Below are 17,061 nucleotides of genomic sequence, written 5' to 3' on the forward strand. Positions count from 1 at the left end.
GATTTCTAGATATTTCCATCACTGAGTCCCTTGGGTTGCCAATTTGCCAGGTTTTGAGAGTACTGAATTCACATGAAGGGCAAAATATATGTGTATGTTTGAGAAAGATAACGAACACTGCCCTTTTAAATTTCTTCCCCTTCTTGTTATTTACAGGTCCTTTAAAACCAGCCTCAGTGCCCTTAATTATGTAATGCTTAATAGTTGGCTTCAGCCTAATATTATGCTGTTAAATCCCAAAATGACATGAGAAAAAAAAAAAAAAAACCAAGAAAAAGAAAGAAAGAAAGGATGATGCATGTGACCAGTGTAGTGTTTTCAAAGTGAGGATGGTCTGATGAGAAATCCTCCTGGGAAAGATCACATCAGGGGCTGCAATGGCTCCTTTCTTATTTTATTTTTTTCCCAGCCACAGAAGGTATCGAAAATGAGCCTGATTAAAAGGACAGCATTTCTCTTGCTTTCCTTTTTTTCTGATCTTTCCGTAGCCCGGGGTGCTAATCAGCCTGTCAGTCCCTAATTAAAGAGCAGCCACGGCAGGCAGCAGAGCGCCCTGCTTGCTGAATGCTAACGAGGCACGGGGGGTTTGTGCCCGGCCGCGGTGGCAGAAGCCGTGCTGGGTGCTGGGCTTGGGTGCCTGCGTCCAACGAGTGGCGATTTCCAAGCCTTCAGTTGCAGCCACCCAGGTAACATCTTGCTCCCATGGGGAAGGAGTAGTGGTTTAGCTCGCTGCAGCTCACGGGGAAGTGTTTGCCCTCATTCTGCTGCTTCCCCCAAGGGCTTTTCCTTAGGGATGCTGCTCAACCCTTGGGTCCCTTCCCGCAGTGCTCCCTGGCCGCACAGTGGCTGATCTGCATCTCTGCAGAGCAGCAGGGCTGACCCCTGCCACCGCGTTGGGGTCTGGCCCCAGGACCTGCGGTGCTGGTGAGCCCGAGGGGGAGCTACTGCTCCCATTACTGCACCCCACATGGGCAATTGGGCAACTGGGCAGAAGAAAGAGGTCTCTGCCACAGTGCAAGACCTCTGATAGTGCAGAACTACTGGAAATCCATCCCCTTCGCTAATAGTGTTTCTCTCAACTTACAGAAAGCTAGAGGAGGTCTAGCCTCTCTGGAGGTTGCTTGCAGATGTTTGGCCATTTGGAGAGGTGGTGTAATTGTGTTGACCAAAAACCTCCTTTCAAGGCTCATGACATCTGCTCTAAGAGGCTCTGGCAGCGCAGCCGAGGCAGAATTATCGCAGCAGCCGAGGGTTTAGGAGCAGGCAGGGCCTTGGAGAGCACTGCTCTTGGGGACTGAAGGCTGGCCAGCTGTATGCAAATCTAAAGCTCTCTGCAATATATATGTCCAAATTTGCAAACGTGGCATTGGGAACCATCTATTTCTAGCCAATAGACTGTATGTATAAATAGTTCTCACAGCATAAAAAATGCAATACAAATCCTATCATTTTTCCCCCCTTCATATTGCTTGCAGGGACTACACAGTCTGGATTTGGCTAATCAAGTAGAAGTGTTTACAGAGTCCTCTGTGTGTCCTCAGGCTTTAGATGCAACCACAGGAGTAAAGCACAGAGCTGGCGTTCTATTTTTAGCAGACAGCCTCTCCTCATAAGAGCTCCCATCCATAGGCTGGTATGAATCTTCTCCACATAAGCTCGTGGTTAGTCAGGCTGGCCTGCGACTTCTGGAGCCCATCTGTTTGCTTCCTTGTGCAAGGCTTGATTATACCTGAGCTGTCTTAGCAGGACCCAGTTTCTGAAAAGACTGGGATCAGACCCCAAGAGCATCAGCCCCCAAGAGAGGGGCGTGACAGGCACCTCGCTGAGGCCATTGCAAAGCCTCTGCTGCAGCATGACGATGCAGCAACTTAGCGAAGTGGCTGTTGTCATCGAGCCCAGGGGCTCAGGCATTCATTTGTGATCGATGCTGAGAGGTTAATTACACATTTACCTGAGCAGCAGCTTGAAATCCAAACCACGAAATTAGAAGGCAGGTTGGTGCTTGGTTCCTTTGGCACCTGCAGGCCTAAGCGGTACCAGAAAAGCCCGTCTCTCCAGATGTCCCCCGTAGCTGGCTGAAGCCTTCCGTGCTGTCTGCCGAGATTTCGGAGTGGCCTTGTCCTAGAATTGGCTCTCACTCAGCAGCAGAACCAGATCTATATTAGTTTGGGAGCCAAAAGGAAAAGCTTTCCCTCCTGGGCTCCCCCATCCTGCTCCTTACGCTGCGGCTGAGGTTCTTCTGCAGCGTTGCAGAGATGCACAGAGATGCCCACGGGGCAGGTGGTGGCGAATTCACCCACTTTTAATAAATAGATTTTAATTAACTTTTAAGAAAGTCCAGCTCATCCCAATTAGTGGAGGGTGACTGCATTTGTTCTCTCTGAGAGTGGGAGAGAGCGAGCTGTGTTTCCAAGACCATCTGCTCATGAATCCTTAAAAAAAAAAAAAAAAAAAAAAAGAGGAGAGGAAAATAAGCAGGAAAATAAGCATTAGCCAGAGGCAGAGCTGGGGCGAGGGCATCCTGGCAGGCTGCTGGGGAGCCTTGCTGCTGCTGGGATTGGCTGCTGCTGGTCAACTGGGGTGGTCCTGACAGCTCCCCAGAGATGGGGAGCTCTAACGACCTACAAGAGAAGCAGATCTGTTTGCTTGGAAGAGAGGGAAGGGAGGCAGCAGTCTGGAAGGATTAGTTTGCACAGCCTCGAGGGAGGGAAAGTTGATATCCTACTTCATTTGACTTTGATTGTTCATGGCTGGGATGTCCTGAGATGCTTAGTCAGGGACTTGAGTTGTGCAGCTCTAATGTCGGGGTCCCCAGGGGCATTCGCTGTCCTGGTGTGGTAGAAGAGGGAATTGCTTCGAGGATGTGCTTTGAGGCATCACGGCAAGACTGCGGCCATTCCCATCCCTCCTGCAGCTGGAGAGCTGGGTGCCACGAGACGGGCTAGAAGGGCCAGGCAGCTCATGGGGATGGTCTGGTTTCTGCTCAGGTGGGGCAGCTTGGGGACATGTAGGAGGTTTAAAGTGACATTTAATTCCCACTCCTCCCTAGCTAGCCCAGTATTCACTGCGAGTGGGGAGCAGTGATTCACCCTGCTTTGTTCTCTGTGCCCTCTAGGGAGACGATATCTTGGACCGCAGCTCTGAGTTGATCTACACAGGGGAGATGTCCTGGATTTACCAGCCTTATGGACGGAACCAGCAGCGCGTTTTCTTTCTCTTCGATCACCAGATGGTTCTCTGCAAGAAGGTAAGGACATTCAGGGAGAAACCGGCACTGCTAAGGACACGCTGCAGGCAAGCTGCAGCCTTCCCATTCTGGAGTATTTTTAGGACAACGTGGTCATTTCCCACCCATGCAGAAGAGGACATGGGTAGCACTGAGGAAGGGCAATGCAAATCCTAAAAGTACTGAGCCATTAGTTCGGTTCATGCCTTGCTCTTTTCTCATGTGCCCCTTCATTTGGCTCGTTGCCTTGCTTCTCCTTCAGGGCTTTCGCAGCAGCACATGATCTGGAATCAGCCAGCCCTGGTATTTCTGTACGGTCTGCAGAGCCTGGCATGTCCGCAGAGGGCTCGATTACGGCATTAAAATGAAAATTGCTGCGTCTTGAAGGAATAGCAACGTGATTTGTGCCAGGGGATGTGTTTGAAGCCTCGTGTTTAGGTAGCCACAGTTTTAGCTTACAGGTTGACCTCTGCAATGCAACCCATCAGGAGGATGCAGAGAGATGGTCAAGAGCACCTGTCCTTCCACAGTCCAATATCGGCAGTGGTTGGGAGCGATGGTGCTGAGCAGCATTGTCACCCCTTGCAAGGAGGCTCCTGCCACCGCATTGACACAGCCTCACTAAAGCAATCCCCATGCATCATCTCACCCCTTTCAAGCACACATCAGTGCTCATAAGACCTGGGTGCCTCAGTCTCCTGACACACTTGGACGCGTTGGCATTTTCCCGACAGATACTGGGATGGAGGGAATCCCCGTAGTGGCCTTGAGCGCGAGCAGGAGCCTGGAGGCGCTGGGCCGCGTTCCTGAGGGCTCTCGCCGCGGTGGGAGGGCAGCGCGAGGCCGGCGTGGGTGCGCGGCCCCGAGGGATGCCCTGGCGCGGCGGGACGGCGCGTGGGCGAGCAAGGGGGTGGCTCCTGACTCACCGATGCCGCGGGCGGGAGCCGGGGCCGCTGCGGTCCCGTGGGTGGCTCTCCTTCCCCTGAGTCACGGCTGGCTGAAGCTTTGCCTTCTGGAATGTGCGTGCTTGGTTGTTTCCCTCCTTTCTGTCCCTGTTACATCTTTCACTGCTCTGGGGGAAAAAAATGGAAAAAAGAACCAAGTCAGAGGTTCTGAGAGCTGTCAAGATGAGCCTGGAAATAAGCATCTGGGTTTAATTTTAATCTTGACCTCCTAAACTTTGATCACAACCCTGAATTTCCAATTCATAAGCAGTCAGTTGGGGCTGATTCAGAGCGGTCTGCAGCCGTGCTTCAGCTTCCAGGAAGGATGGGGCTGGGATTTCCGTGGTCATCGGTATGGACGGAGAGCACTGAGCGAGTCACAGCAGCCTGCTGGGGACTCGAAGGCAGCATCGGTATGCGAGAGCAGTTGAGGTGACACTGGCCTCTACTCTTCTGTATTCCAACAGCGTTGTGTGTGTGCTGATGTCACGCAGCAGGTGTCTTCCCTGGGAACATCCTGTAGTTTTTAGCTCTGTCTTGGAGACACGGTGCCATAGGGAGATGGTCTCCATGGTGCAGATGTGATGAGCTCTTCTGCTGCTAGCTGAGAGCCTTGTGGGACTCCACGCTGAGCTGTAGGGTTGTGGGACACTGGGTGGTTAAACTTCATGGCCTGGACACAGCAGCCACACCAAGTTGCAGTGTCTCCTGCATCTGCAATACCAATGTCAAATTGCTTTTTTTTCTTTCAATTTTCAGAGTAGTAGGGTGGGAGGGAAAAAGAAGCTGCAAGAGGTGAAAAGACACCACAGCAGCACTTTCCCATAGCATTTCCCCTGACTCCTGTCCCGACCCTTTCCTGCTATGGATCCTAACAAGCAACCACCCAGCAAGATGCATCTCTTCTGGATGGTGAGAACATTCCCAGAGGACCTGACCTGTGTTTTGCATGAGCTTCATTTAGTCGGTGAACCCTGAACAAAAGAAGTTTGAACTTTGGTACGGCTTAGGAAGGCGCATCCCAGTAAATCTCCCTTTTTAGATAATCTTTTGTGTTTGTGGGTATTCTTTAGATAATATGAGCTGAATGGTAAATTAGTAGGTGTGACACATGCTTAATCATGACACAGTCATTTTGAGAATACCTGTATTATTGAATTATAATGGTTATTTTTTACCATTTTTGGGAGGCCCAAAAGACCTTTTTAATAGAAATAAGGAACAAAAGCAAATTCTGTACTTAAATATATCACAAGCATTTTACTTTGGTGAAAGCATGCGAGGTGTCTTGAGAGGCCCTAGGCTGATAAGAGTATATTTCCAACAAAATTTCCCAGTCCTCCAAAGCTCCGCTGTGGTTTATCTGCACATCACCCTCACCTTTGTTATCTGCTGTCTCAGGGTCTGAGTTAGCATCTGGAAGAGCTCTGTGCTCTGGAAGCCCCCAGTGATGCATACGGATTCTGTGGTTTGGCAGATCCAGCTGGCAGACACAGATACATCTGCTCCTGATGGGATAGATGCGGTTTGCTTTCATAAGCTCCGCAGCAGTTTTGGATGCTGTTTTTCCTGGTCCTTCCCTTTGAACTCAGTTGTCTACAAAACTTGTCACCCTGCAGGTTGCATTGCATAGACTGCCAGGTTCCTCTGCAGCAGGTGATGAAACAAGCAGTCTCGATGTGGCAAAACCTACGTGGAAGTAGTGTGGCCCTGCTGGGCTAAGGAATAGGGCTTACTGGGTGCACCAGTATTTCTCTAATATCCCACTATCTGCTTTCAGCAGCACTTAACATTTTTTTCCAAATAAACTCCTCTCTGCTTTGGAAGTGCATCTTGCAGAGCAACTTGTGTGGAAAAGTGTTTGTGAATTTGCAAATCAGTCTCTTTGGCTCAAGTTTTGCCAGGGGAGGCAGGACTGGCTGCTTCCTAATATTGCCACCGAATTGTTGTCGGGTGCAAAGACGGGAGGATTTCAGCCAGATGAAATGGCTGTGTCAGCCGTTTCAGTGCTCAGCAGACTGGGTACTGCAATACTGAGGGCTATAGGTAGGTACTGCAGAGCATTTCCAGGACCTGTGGGGACAAGGGAGGATGGGTCAGCTCGGCTGTCTATGGTTCATGGTTGAGAAATAGGCAAAATTCGTGATTAAGATGTTCTTTGCAAAGCCAGCTAACTTCAGGCTATTAGATTAACATTAAAACACTCCTAATGTTTTTCTGTTTGTATTTCCTGAACCAGAGGCTGGGGGGGTGCTGTGTATATGGGGACAAAGTGGTCCTTTAGAGGAGAGTTCGTTTCTATAATGCAAAAATCCCTTTTGGAAAGGAAGAAGGGAATAAACTGTGTAGGAAGCAAGGACTGGCCGCTCTTTGGCTTGCCATATGTCTGTAATCAGGAAAGACGAATACATATTCCAGCATGCTAATTGTAATTACCAAGAAATGAAGTCAGTCCTCAATGATGCTGGCCTTAAAGGCCCAGCACCTGCTTTTCTCATCACCCTGATTTTGAGGGTTTGCCACAGAGGTGCTTTTAAATTTGCAGATCACAGTGCTTAACCCCCTGGGCTGTGACATGCAGTGTTAATCATCACCAAAGTCCGTCATGTTGGGGGATGCTCGAGGTACCTACCATAGAAGATGAAGATGTTCCTGTTTCTCCTCTGGACGTGGATTTGGGTTTCTCCCATGAGCTCAAGAGGCCATGGCACTAGGGTGAGAGTGGTGTGAAGTAGGAAGAGTTACCAACGTTTCCGCAGCAACTTAGGCATTTCTTTTGCCAGTGATGGAACCAGCTTTAACGGGGCTCTGTGCTCTGTGTTTTCTGACAATGCAGGAAGATCGGTGACCGCGTTTAGTTTTAATTTGCACTTTTTCTGCATCTCTTGCAATCGAGATGCAACGTAAGCTCCAGCTTGCAGTTTATTGCTATTGCTGCCTTCCCTTGAGCTCTCCGAGCAAAGCAGGTCAGATGAGCAGCAGAATGAGAGCAGTTTAATAGCAAGAGCCAGACATTCAGTCAGAAATAGCCTTGCTGTAGAAGATAAAATAAAATAAAATAAAATAAAATAAAATAAAATAAAATAAAATAAAATAAAATAAAATAAAATAAAAGTAAATAAAAGTAAATAAAATAAAAGTAAATAAAATAATCCTATCAAACTCCATTGCAGTTGAGGCTTCCAAGCAGGAAGATTTAAAAGAGACATTGCAGAGCCCTCTTGGTGCAAGAAGATCTAGTTCCCGTCTCAACTCAGTAAAAACTCGGAGGTAATCTTTGCACTAAACTGCAGGCCTTGCTTTTATTGAAGACTATCTAGGTCTCATAAGTTCATCCTGAAATCTTGTTTGCAAACAGAAGGCAGCACCATTGCTGTTCCTTCAAGTTGCTTTTCCACGCACAAGGAGCACAGTTGGACTTCTCCCATGTCCCCACGTCTTGCCTTTTCCTCCCGATAATCTCCAGAAGACTCATGCATTGGTTCAGGCCTGGATCCAGGCTGGAATAAGGTGGGAGACCTGGGCTGATCTGTGTGCCCTGGGCTCGGGAGAGGCTCGGTTGGGGCTCGCGCTTGCAAGCGGCCTGTTTTGCTACTCCTTCTTGGGAGATGACACAAGATGAGCTTGAAGACGACCAAAGGAAACTTGCCTTGCAGAGGATGCCCTGATGGGAGGCGCAGGGCAAAGTATAAAATCAAATTTTGGAGGAGCGTTAGTGCCACTGCCCTAGCCCTGCTGATTTGTTCGTGCTGTCTCATTCATCTCTGTCACTTTGCTTGGCTGGCAGTGTCAGATAGTGGTATTCTGTCAACAGGCAGAATAGATATTAAGAAGTGTTGTAGAAAGGGTATTTTTTAGTTTTCAGACCTGGCAGATTCAAGGAAATGAAGCAGGCCCTTCACAGTTAGCGCAGATGCTCACTGGGCGCTCTGCAAGGCTGCATGTACCTGCTGGTGATCTTGGCCCACAAGCAGAACCTCAAAAGCTGCCAGTCCATCCCTCCCTCTTCCCGATGTCCTTTTCCTGGGACAATCTTTGGAGCCTGAGAACACCACAAGGAGAGCAGAAAAGCAAACAGCTTCATCAGCAGCAAGGTCTCCTATCAAGTCTCCAATTCATTAGTTCTTGGAAATGCGCTCCTCCTTTGCCCTCCCACTGCAGATATAAGTGATGGGGCATGGGGTGGAACAAGGCATCTAAACGCCACCGATGTTCTCAGAAATACGCTGGGTGAAAACAGTGTTTCCGCATCTCCCATGCTCCTGCAGGCCGAGCCCACGCTGCGGCTTCGCGGCACGGGCAGGGATGAATCGAGTGGCTCCTTCCCACCTAATTCTGCCTAATTCGGCAGGACTCTGCTGGCCTCCCTGGCACAGCTGTCCTTGCGCAGGGAGGGATTGCAGTGCCCACCGTGGCACGGCAGCCCTGGGGCAACCTCCAGCAAACAGTTGGGGCCAGTGTAGGAGGCCACTGGGGAGACCTGAGCGGCCAAGGCTCCCTCCCCATCTAGAAAGTTTGCCCAGGGTGGCTTCTTGAACAAACTCCATGGAAAATGATGTTCTCAGTGTTCATGAAAAGCAGGCTGGAACACTTTTTTCAAAGGGCTCCTGTAAGATGAACTGAATTTTGCAAATGTAGGCACTGAATCTTTTTTTAAAAAAAAAACAAGGAGTGTTGAAAGCCCTTATGACTAAAGATACCCAAAGACATGGCAAAGTGGCAGCGTGCCATGCTCTCATTGCTCACGGCAGGCTGGGCAGAGTGAAGATGGAGAGCAGGCAGGCAGGAAAATTAGAACAAATTTCAGGAGTGAATTGAGAAATTCAGCGCACTCCCTCTGCTTGCCTTACTATCTGCCCTTCAATCACTGCCCAGGTCAACTAGACATTCCCAGGGATGGGTCTGAGACCCACAGTGAATCAGGGGCCAGCTCAGAGTTTTCCAAAGTGTGGGTAGGCTTTGGGTGTAGCTGTTGCAGACCCTGGTTTAGTCTTTCCCAATTTCAGTGTAACATCAACTATTGGCCAAATCCCTGAGTTTCCAATTGTGCAGGATCTCTTTCTTCAGCCTCATCCTGGAATCCCCATTTCCCTTTGGTAGCTGAAGAACCTGTCACCCACTAGGCAAAAACAATCTGCTGCGGCAGCGAACACCTTGCTGCCTTGCCACCTTGCCCATGTTCTGTTTCAGGTGCTAGTTCTTCAGGGCAAGTCCCAGCTCTCTGTTACCCAAATCTGCCTGGGTAATGCTATGAGCCCCAAGAGTGCCTGCAAGGGCTGTTGCTTTACTAGTGAAGTTCCCCAAATCATGCAGGTCCTCAAGTTAAGGAGTATGAGGGGGAGAAACCCCCTGACAACCCTCAGGTAGCTTTGCACTGTAACCCACGCTCCGTGCAAGAGGAAAATACCTCCGAGATGTCATTGATATTCTGTAGGTTTTTGCTGGTGATGGAGCCGACCATCCATAGAGGAAGAGTCACCAGGTAGGTGTTACCTCCAGCAGCACTCAGGCCACCTTAGGCTTTCAATGGGTCTTCCACAGACTACTTAATTACAGCTCACAATTGCCTTGTAAAATAAGCAAATAACATTATTTCCTCGTAGATGTGGGGGAGGACACATGGAGGAGTTGCAAGTCATACGACACCGTGCAGCCAAGCCAGTGCTTTGGGAGCAGAGCTCGCAAGATCTGACTGTATCCTGTATGCAGAGGGCATAACATTTCCTTCCTAGGTCATTTTGGAGCTATCTTCGGGCTGTGCAAGGTTTTGGTGATAAGAGGGTTTGATAACATCCAGGTGCAATGAGAAGCTTGTTACAGATTATTCAGAGGGCAACATCTTCTGTATCCTCAGCTCATAAAAGAGATCTAATGAGTCAGGGCTGCAAATGGCTCGCTCTGTGCTTGTGTTTTACAGATGACTTGCTTTGCACATGGGAAGCAGAGTGTGTCCTAGCATAGAGTAAAACATGGCACTTGGAAAAATGGGCCATCCTAAAATCATAACCCTTGCATAAGCCCTCACAGTCTCTCCTTGCACGTCATGCCCAAAGAAATATAAAGGAGGAGCTTTTGGAATGCGCAAGGGACCAACTGGAGACCTGCAGAGGGACCAGGTGTAAATTATTTGGCACATGCATTAGGCCAGGTTGCCTCTAGAGTCTGGGCTGCTGCGGGGAGAGGTCAGGGAGCTGCCGCATCCCCCTCCACCTCCCAGTTTGCTGGGATCTCAACTGCGAGAAGCCCAAGAGCTGCTGCAAACCAGCCTAGTGCGGCAAAGGCAAGTGCCCCACTCCTGCATCCCATTCTAATTCTGGAGTCATTTTGCACCAGATTGTCCCTCTCAGGATTAATATTTGCCCTGCAGCAGCGCGGGAGGGTCTGAGTCGTGCAGGGCAAAGGCAGCGCCCAGCCTGGGATGCTCACAGCCCAAAGCAGCTGGTTAATTAAAGCTGAAGGGCAACAGGAGAAAGGGACGCAGAAGGACAGGGAGAGTAAAAGTTACCTTAATGGTAAGATTTATTGACAGGTCTGATTTATAGATACAGACCTTTATCAGATAACTAAATCCAGCCCAATGATACGGAAGGTAGGGGGATAATTCATTGCCACAGATCGGCAGGCTGGATATTTCCCATTTAAAGTCTTGCTTTCCTGAGAGCGATCATAAATGGGATTGTTTTTAAGCCCACCTAGTGGAAGTGCCCTCAACGAGGGCACGGTGAGCTGGGGACATTGATGTCAGAGAAGGAGAAAATGGTCCGGGCGGGTGATCCGCACAGGTCTGTCGGTTTGAACACAGCCACCCCCTGGGCACCAGCGCTGCTGTCTGACCCTCCAGAGAGGCAACTGCAGCCAGTCGAGTTGTGGCAGGTTTACGTAACACGTCAAAACTTTGCTTTGTCCTCCCATCAAATTTCTCCAAGGAAATCTCCAAGACTTTCCTGTTTGGGCTGTTGTGGTGCTTAAATGTCCTTATAGCCTGACAGGTTTTTGTTTTATTTTGTTTTGTTTTGTTGCCAACTATCTAATCCTCTCTTATGGTAAATTAAGTGAAGCTACAATCAAGATGGAGAATAACCACTGGCTTTACAAAATTTTACAGATATAGTAATAGCAGTAGCATGTTCCTCTTCATCCATGTTTTCTCAAGGTAGAGCACCTCCAGCCTCTCCCCTGAGGGTTTTTCCCTTTGTACTTTTTCTTGTACTTCATCTGTTTAAACCCAAAAAATAAAACGTTAATAGAACAGCTAGAAGGAGGCAGCATGATCCAGCTGGGTCCTCATCCTCACTAAACATAGCTCAGTAATTTCTTCCTAGTTCCCTAGCGTGGTTTGCCTGGGATAATCAGGAATAGTAGCAGCCCGTTGTTCCAGCTGTGGGTTCTACCCTCCCTTAAGCTCCTTATGGCAATTTATACATCCAGCAAGTCTCCATTTTACGTATATTTGCTTTGACCCTCTCATATGCAGCACTTAAAGTCTTTCCATCCTCAGCCACATCTGCTTTCCTCTACCTTGTATGTGTTTGCTTGAGGCAGTTCATGTGCTGGAAGAGAGGGAGGATAGTCCTGTGTCCAACAAAAAACAGGGTCGGGAACATCAGGGTTCACGTTGCAGCAGCACCGTGGGTTTCTTTGCAGGCTCTGGCACTGACTGTGCAAAACAGCAATGCTCCCATTCCGAAAGTTTCCCCCAAATTTTGGCTTTCTTACCCACAAGCACGGGAATTTCCATGAAACAGAGCTCTGGCCTTGTTTGGTGCCTGTCTCATGTAGCTTCTTACCCTTTAGTAAAAGCAGGTGCACAGGAAGGCAACATTCAGATGCACATTTGAAGGTGCCCTGCCTCAGTGGCAAGCTAAATAATATATATTATACTTCAAGAGCTGCAGGAGCATTTTTGACCAAATAGCCATGGATTAAATGCTTATGATGCTTCCCATGCCGTGGGTATCAAAGTTTTGCCTCTTAGTGAGCTCTGATGTTTGTGTGCTCCCTCACAGCACAAAAAGCCAAGGATCCTATAAAAAGCTGGGCTGGAGGGGCAGGAATTTGCAGTTACTAGGTGGGGGACAATGGGTCCTTCTCTCATGGTAGCTGGAGGCCCCTGTGATAGTGTGGAGCACCAACCTGCACCTGGATAACGTCCTGGACCTTTATGGAGCATTGTGTTTTTTTAATCTTTGGGTGAAGCTGCTAAGCCTGTCCTTAGCTATTTGCTAGTGGTACCTAGTTAAAAATAACCCGTGGTGGTTTCTAAATGCAAATTGGAGAGATAGAGAGTGAAAAAAATGCATTTAATAGGTTCAAGAATAAAACGACGGCACTGAGGGCTGTGTTTCCAGAAGCAGATTAGATGGATTGCGCTTATTTATTCTCCTCCTACCTTTAAGGCCAAATCTCAGTATAATCATCAGCATGGTGCAAAGAGGAGCAGCTGATCCCACTTCACCTCCCTCTGTCGCAAGGCCAGGCTCTTCTAGGGCTGGTCTGGAAGTTTTCCTAAGCCGTGAGTCCGTGTCATCCTCTGGGGGAGGAAGATCTCTCAGCAGAGCTAATGGAACAAGCACATCTCTTTCTTTTTTTCTGCCACTAATGTTTGTTGTTCAGAATTTTGGAGACTGTGATAAAGAGAAATGCTATTTCTAAGGACTCATACAAGACTGAAACTTAAGCACAATGCTTGGTATTGATTTCATTGAACAAATTTAGTGTGATTTTTGCAGCCTTTTCTCAGTACTCTGCTGTTTGGGGGCAGAGAGAGAGGAAAGAAACAATTTGCAAGTTAGCACCGTCTGGAAAGGGCTTTTTAATTACATAATGAGCTTGAAAAATCCTTTTCCTCTGTTTTGGACTGCATTGCAATTCAAAGCCTGACAGACCCATGAGGAAATTTGCTGAAAAATCGTGATGTACAATGTGCTTTTTCTGAAATTAGTGTTTTGTTTTAAATATTCCTTCCTGCTGATCTTAAAAAAAAACCCCTCCCTCTTACATCTTGCTCGAGTAACTGAATGCTGTGCCTTTGTTCTATTTTTCCTCTTAAATGAATCCTTTGACCTGACATTTATCTTTATGGCATTCTTAACAAAGCAAAAGGTATTTAAGTTAGGTGATTTTCATACAGCCAAATATTGGGTTAGGAGAGTGGGTCTTGAAAGGGGTTCTTCCTGGTTTCTTACAAAATTTGGGTTTTAAAATGTGTATGCTGCACAAAATTTGATGGAACTGGCCAAAATAACTATGAAGGAGGCAACCAGAATGAGGAGTGGTTCAACAGAGCTCCTGGCACTATTCAGTGCTACCTCCAGCGAACGCTGTGTCCCAGATACCATGAGCATCCTCCATGGTTGGCAGGGGATACAGGGCACCAGCGCCATCACCTTGGGAAGCAGCTGAGGATGAACATGTTTCATTTAAACCACGAGCAAGTTTGTGCTTCCAGGCAAACACACAAGCTGATTTCCCAAGTTTTGCCCTTCTACACTGCCTCTTTTGCAGCACAGGAGCCCAACTGGACCCATACTTTCTAGTTTCTGGTCTGGTGGACCAGGGGTCACAGCATGTGCTTCATAAGAACGTCTGAAACCCGTGGAAAAGCATGGAGGTGCGTTATGTGCTCAGAGGCATTTCTTCATGCCCGCAAGCAACATCCTGCAGCATGAGGATTTATATTTCTTCTATTATGCCCGTAATCGACCCTATTCACTTAGCCAAGAGCAAATGTGTTCACAGCAGATGAGGTGTTAAGGATTTGATCACATTTCTTCGTTACTTGTCTGTTTTCTTCAACCCTCCTATGAACTTTCCATTGAGTTCAGGCCCCCTAAGTGCCTTACAATCAGCCCAGCTCTCCTTTTTTTCTCTGCAGGACCTGATACGAAGAGATATCCTGTATTACAAAGGTCGCATAGACATGGATAAGTACGAGGTGGTGGATATAGAGGATGGGAGAGATGATGACTTCAATGTCAGCATGAAGAATGCCTTCAAACTTCATAACAAGGAGACTGAGGAAATGCACTTATTCTTTGCCAAGAAACTGGAGGAGAAGTTGCGATGGCTCCGAGCTTTCAGAGAAGAGAGGAAGATGGTACAAGAAGATGAAAAGATAGGTGAGGAATCTGAAATGAATCTGAACAGAGATGAACGGTAATATTAAATTTAGCCCCGACCATTGAAGAAGCCCCTTCTCCCCTTCCTTTTTTTTTTTTTTTGTTTTTTTTTGCGGGGGTGAGGGAAGAGGGGAGGACTGTGGGATTATGTTTCATAATTCTTCAAATGTCTTTGGCTGGTCTTCATGTCATGAAATAGGTATATTTCTCATTTGGTACCTGGTATTTTTGCCCATCCCAAACAAATTCTGCCCATAGTTTTAAGGCTGGATCCAGTGGACCTCTGTGGGTCATGCATGAGAGGGAAGGCTTCAGCAGGAAGACCTCAGAGCCTCCTGGTTGTGTCGTTTTTGCTCTGATGAAGCGAGTCTTGTGCAGGACAGGAGGGCAGGGAAGTCCATGATTTACCAGCCCTGCCCTCCCCTCAGCCCGTAAATTGGCTGTAACTGAAATCAGTTTGTGTGGCTCAGCTGCAGAGCGCTGGGCATATTTATGATGCTGTATAAATAATAATGGGTCTAATCTTACTTTTCATGCAACCCCTGCACAAGCGAGATTATAAAGAGGCCTTTGCTTTTCAAGGTTGAGTTGCTGTTAGTAAAACACCTCCCTGCGCGCAGCTCACTGGAGAGGCTTTGCCACCGACAGGGTCCTGTGCTGGCAAAAGGGGGCAGAAAATCCCTCCCTTGCTCCAGAAGGATGAGCAGCTGTGCAAGCAACCTTCTGACCCGTGTTCCCTTCTTGCAGGCTTTGAAATTTCTGAAAATCAAAAGCGGCAAGCGGCAATGACAGTAAGGAAAGTCAGTAAGCAAAAAGGTAACCGGCAACATGCCCTGTGCCAGGTGATGTGAGGGTGGAGCGGGCTGGGCTGAATCCTGCTGGGCTGGGATCCAGCATTCCCCTCGATTCCCCCCTCCCTTTCTCTCTTTTTTTTTTTTCTTTTTTTATATATATATATAAAAAACACCGTTTGTGCTTTGTATCCTTTCTTAATGTATCTTGTGGGCCAAATTAACCTCTGGTCTGCCGCGGTTGAAACCAGGGGGATTTTTCCCAGAGATGAATTTGATCTGGTGTCTCCCGTCCGGTGCCCGGACGCTGTCCCTGGGGGCAGGAAGCGCTCGCCGCCCCACGGATGAGCAGACACCGGGGTTTATCTCAGGCTGAAATGGGAGTGAGTGCGGAGATGGCGGCAGGGGGCTTTGCTCGGACCCAAAGTCTCCCGCCTCCAAAGAAAGGAAGGTGGTTAAAATGCTGGAGGTGATCAGGGATGCCCCCCTTTTCCTGCGTTTGGAAAGGGGAGGCCCATGTTTCCGTGGGCTACCTATAACTTTTTAAGGACCGCACAGTAGCAGCAGCTCTAGGAAAGAAAGCATCCTAGTCCAGGTGTTATATATCTCTTTACATCAGATGCATTTCCCTGCCCAATTAAATGCCATGCTGGGAATTAAACCGAGTCGCAACTGGCTGGAAGGCCAGTTATCTCCTGCAATAACTCCTGCAGCTACAGGTTTGGAAACAGCAACCATGGAGGGAAAGGCAGGGAGGTCATTTTTCAAGATTCCCCAAACTCGCAGGCAGATTGACTAGTTACCAAAGTACCTTGGCACACCCAGGCCTTTAAATGGGTTTTGAACAAACTCATCATGTCTTGGAGGTTGCAAGTCCCGGGGCAGGTTCTTCCCCATTCTGTGCAGGCTTTGGGTTATTTTTGCAGTAGTTGAAGGAGCTCCTTGCTTTCTGCCTCACCTATTTGTTGTCTACTGGCTTTGCTGGCCCAGTAGTGGTTTGCTAGGCCAACTGTAAACACATTGGTTTGCTGTGTCTCTCCATCATCATTGGTCTTTTCACTACTAACTTCCTATGTTGTCCTCTGAAATGTTCTCGTGAGAGCTCTCCTGGCCAGATTTGCTAAGCTCAAGATAGACAGGCACCCTAAAAGGTGCCTGGGGACACCTCTCCTACACCAGGGACCTGTAGTGAAGGGCTCCGCTCAGGAAATGAGCTGAGCCAACGTGCCCCTCACCTCTCGCATGCCGAGCACGGAGGCCGTCACTGCAATTACGGCACCTGGGAGGTTCCTCACCCTGGCTTGCATGGCAGCCGTAGCAAAGCCGGTTTTAATGGTTATCTGCTATTTAACCGTTCAGTTATTAATTAATTAAGCTATTAATTAATTAATAATTTCCTGTTTGATCACTGACTGACACAGCTCAAAAGTGCCTGAGCATGCCTGCCAGTGCTCCCAATTAAATCACTGTATGTGTATCCTGGCAGGTGGAATATGCCTAACTGTACTTATTTCTTACCCAGCAGTGGCTCTCTTATTTTCTCTCTTTCTCTTTCTTTCACTCTCTCTCTCTCTGTCTGTGATGTGAAGAAGTGGTGGCGCGAGGGAATGATCCTAGGCTCCTCTGACCATAAAATCTCAGATTTATGAAGGGAAGTTTCATTACTCAGAGGAGAGCGCTTTGTTGGGTCCGTTTGCTCCGAAGTGCATGAGAAGTGTGAGTTCCCACAGCGTTGCACAGAGTCGGGAGGCGGTTCCTGGGACACGGTTTTCAGGGAGTGATGGCTTTAACTGTTCCTCTACCCTTGAGGGCTCAGCAGTCCTTCAGACAAGGGAAGAGCCTCGTTCCTCTGCCGCTGGATATCTGTTGTAGTTGTTTCTGGATTAGCTCAGTACCCTCCGCCCATTTGATGGGAAACGGTGGTAATTTCCCTACCACAAAATACTTTTGGAAGAGAGAAAAGCCTTTAAGGGGATGAAATG

At 48.2% G+C, this 17,061-nt stretch overlaps 1 protein-coding gene across 2 annotated transcripts in view; it reads left to right on the forward strand.

Annotated features, from left to right (window-relative positions):
* The window catches only part of ARHGEF9 (Cdc42 guanine nucleotide exchange factor 9), a 48,277-nt gene that overhangs the window by 20,736 nt on the left and 10,480 nt on the right, over positions 1-17,061 (forward strand). For both annotated transcript variants that reach the window (XM_026039083.1, XM_026039082.1), the window contains exons 6-8: positions 3,116-3,247; positions 14,045-14,288; positions 15,036-15,104. In XM_026039083.1, the coding sequence (XP_025894868.1) occupies positions 3,116-3,247; positions 14,045-14,288; positions 15,036-15,104 (445 nt within the window). The remainder of the gene's footprint in view (positions 1-3,115; positions 3,248-14,044; positions 14,289-15,035; positions 15,105-17,061) is intronic.

The sequence above is a fragment of the Nothoprocta perdicaria genome, unplaced genomic scaffold (genome assembly GCF_003342845.1).
Source record: "Nothoprocta perdicaria isolate Ctin4 unplaced genomic scaffold, notPer1 scaffold_22, whole genome shotgun sequence".
Lineage (NCBI taxonomy): Eukaryota > Metazoa > Chordata > Aves > Tinamiformes > Tinamidae > Nothoprocta > Nothoprocta perdicaria.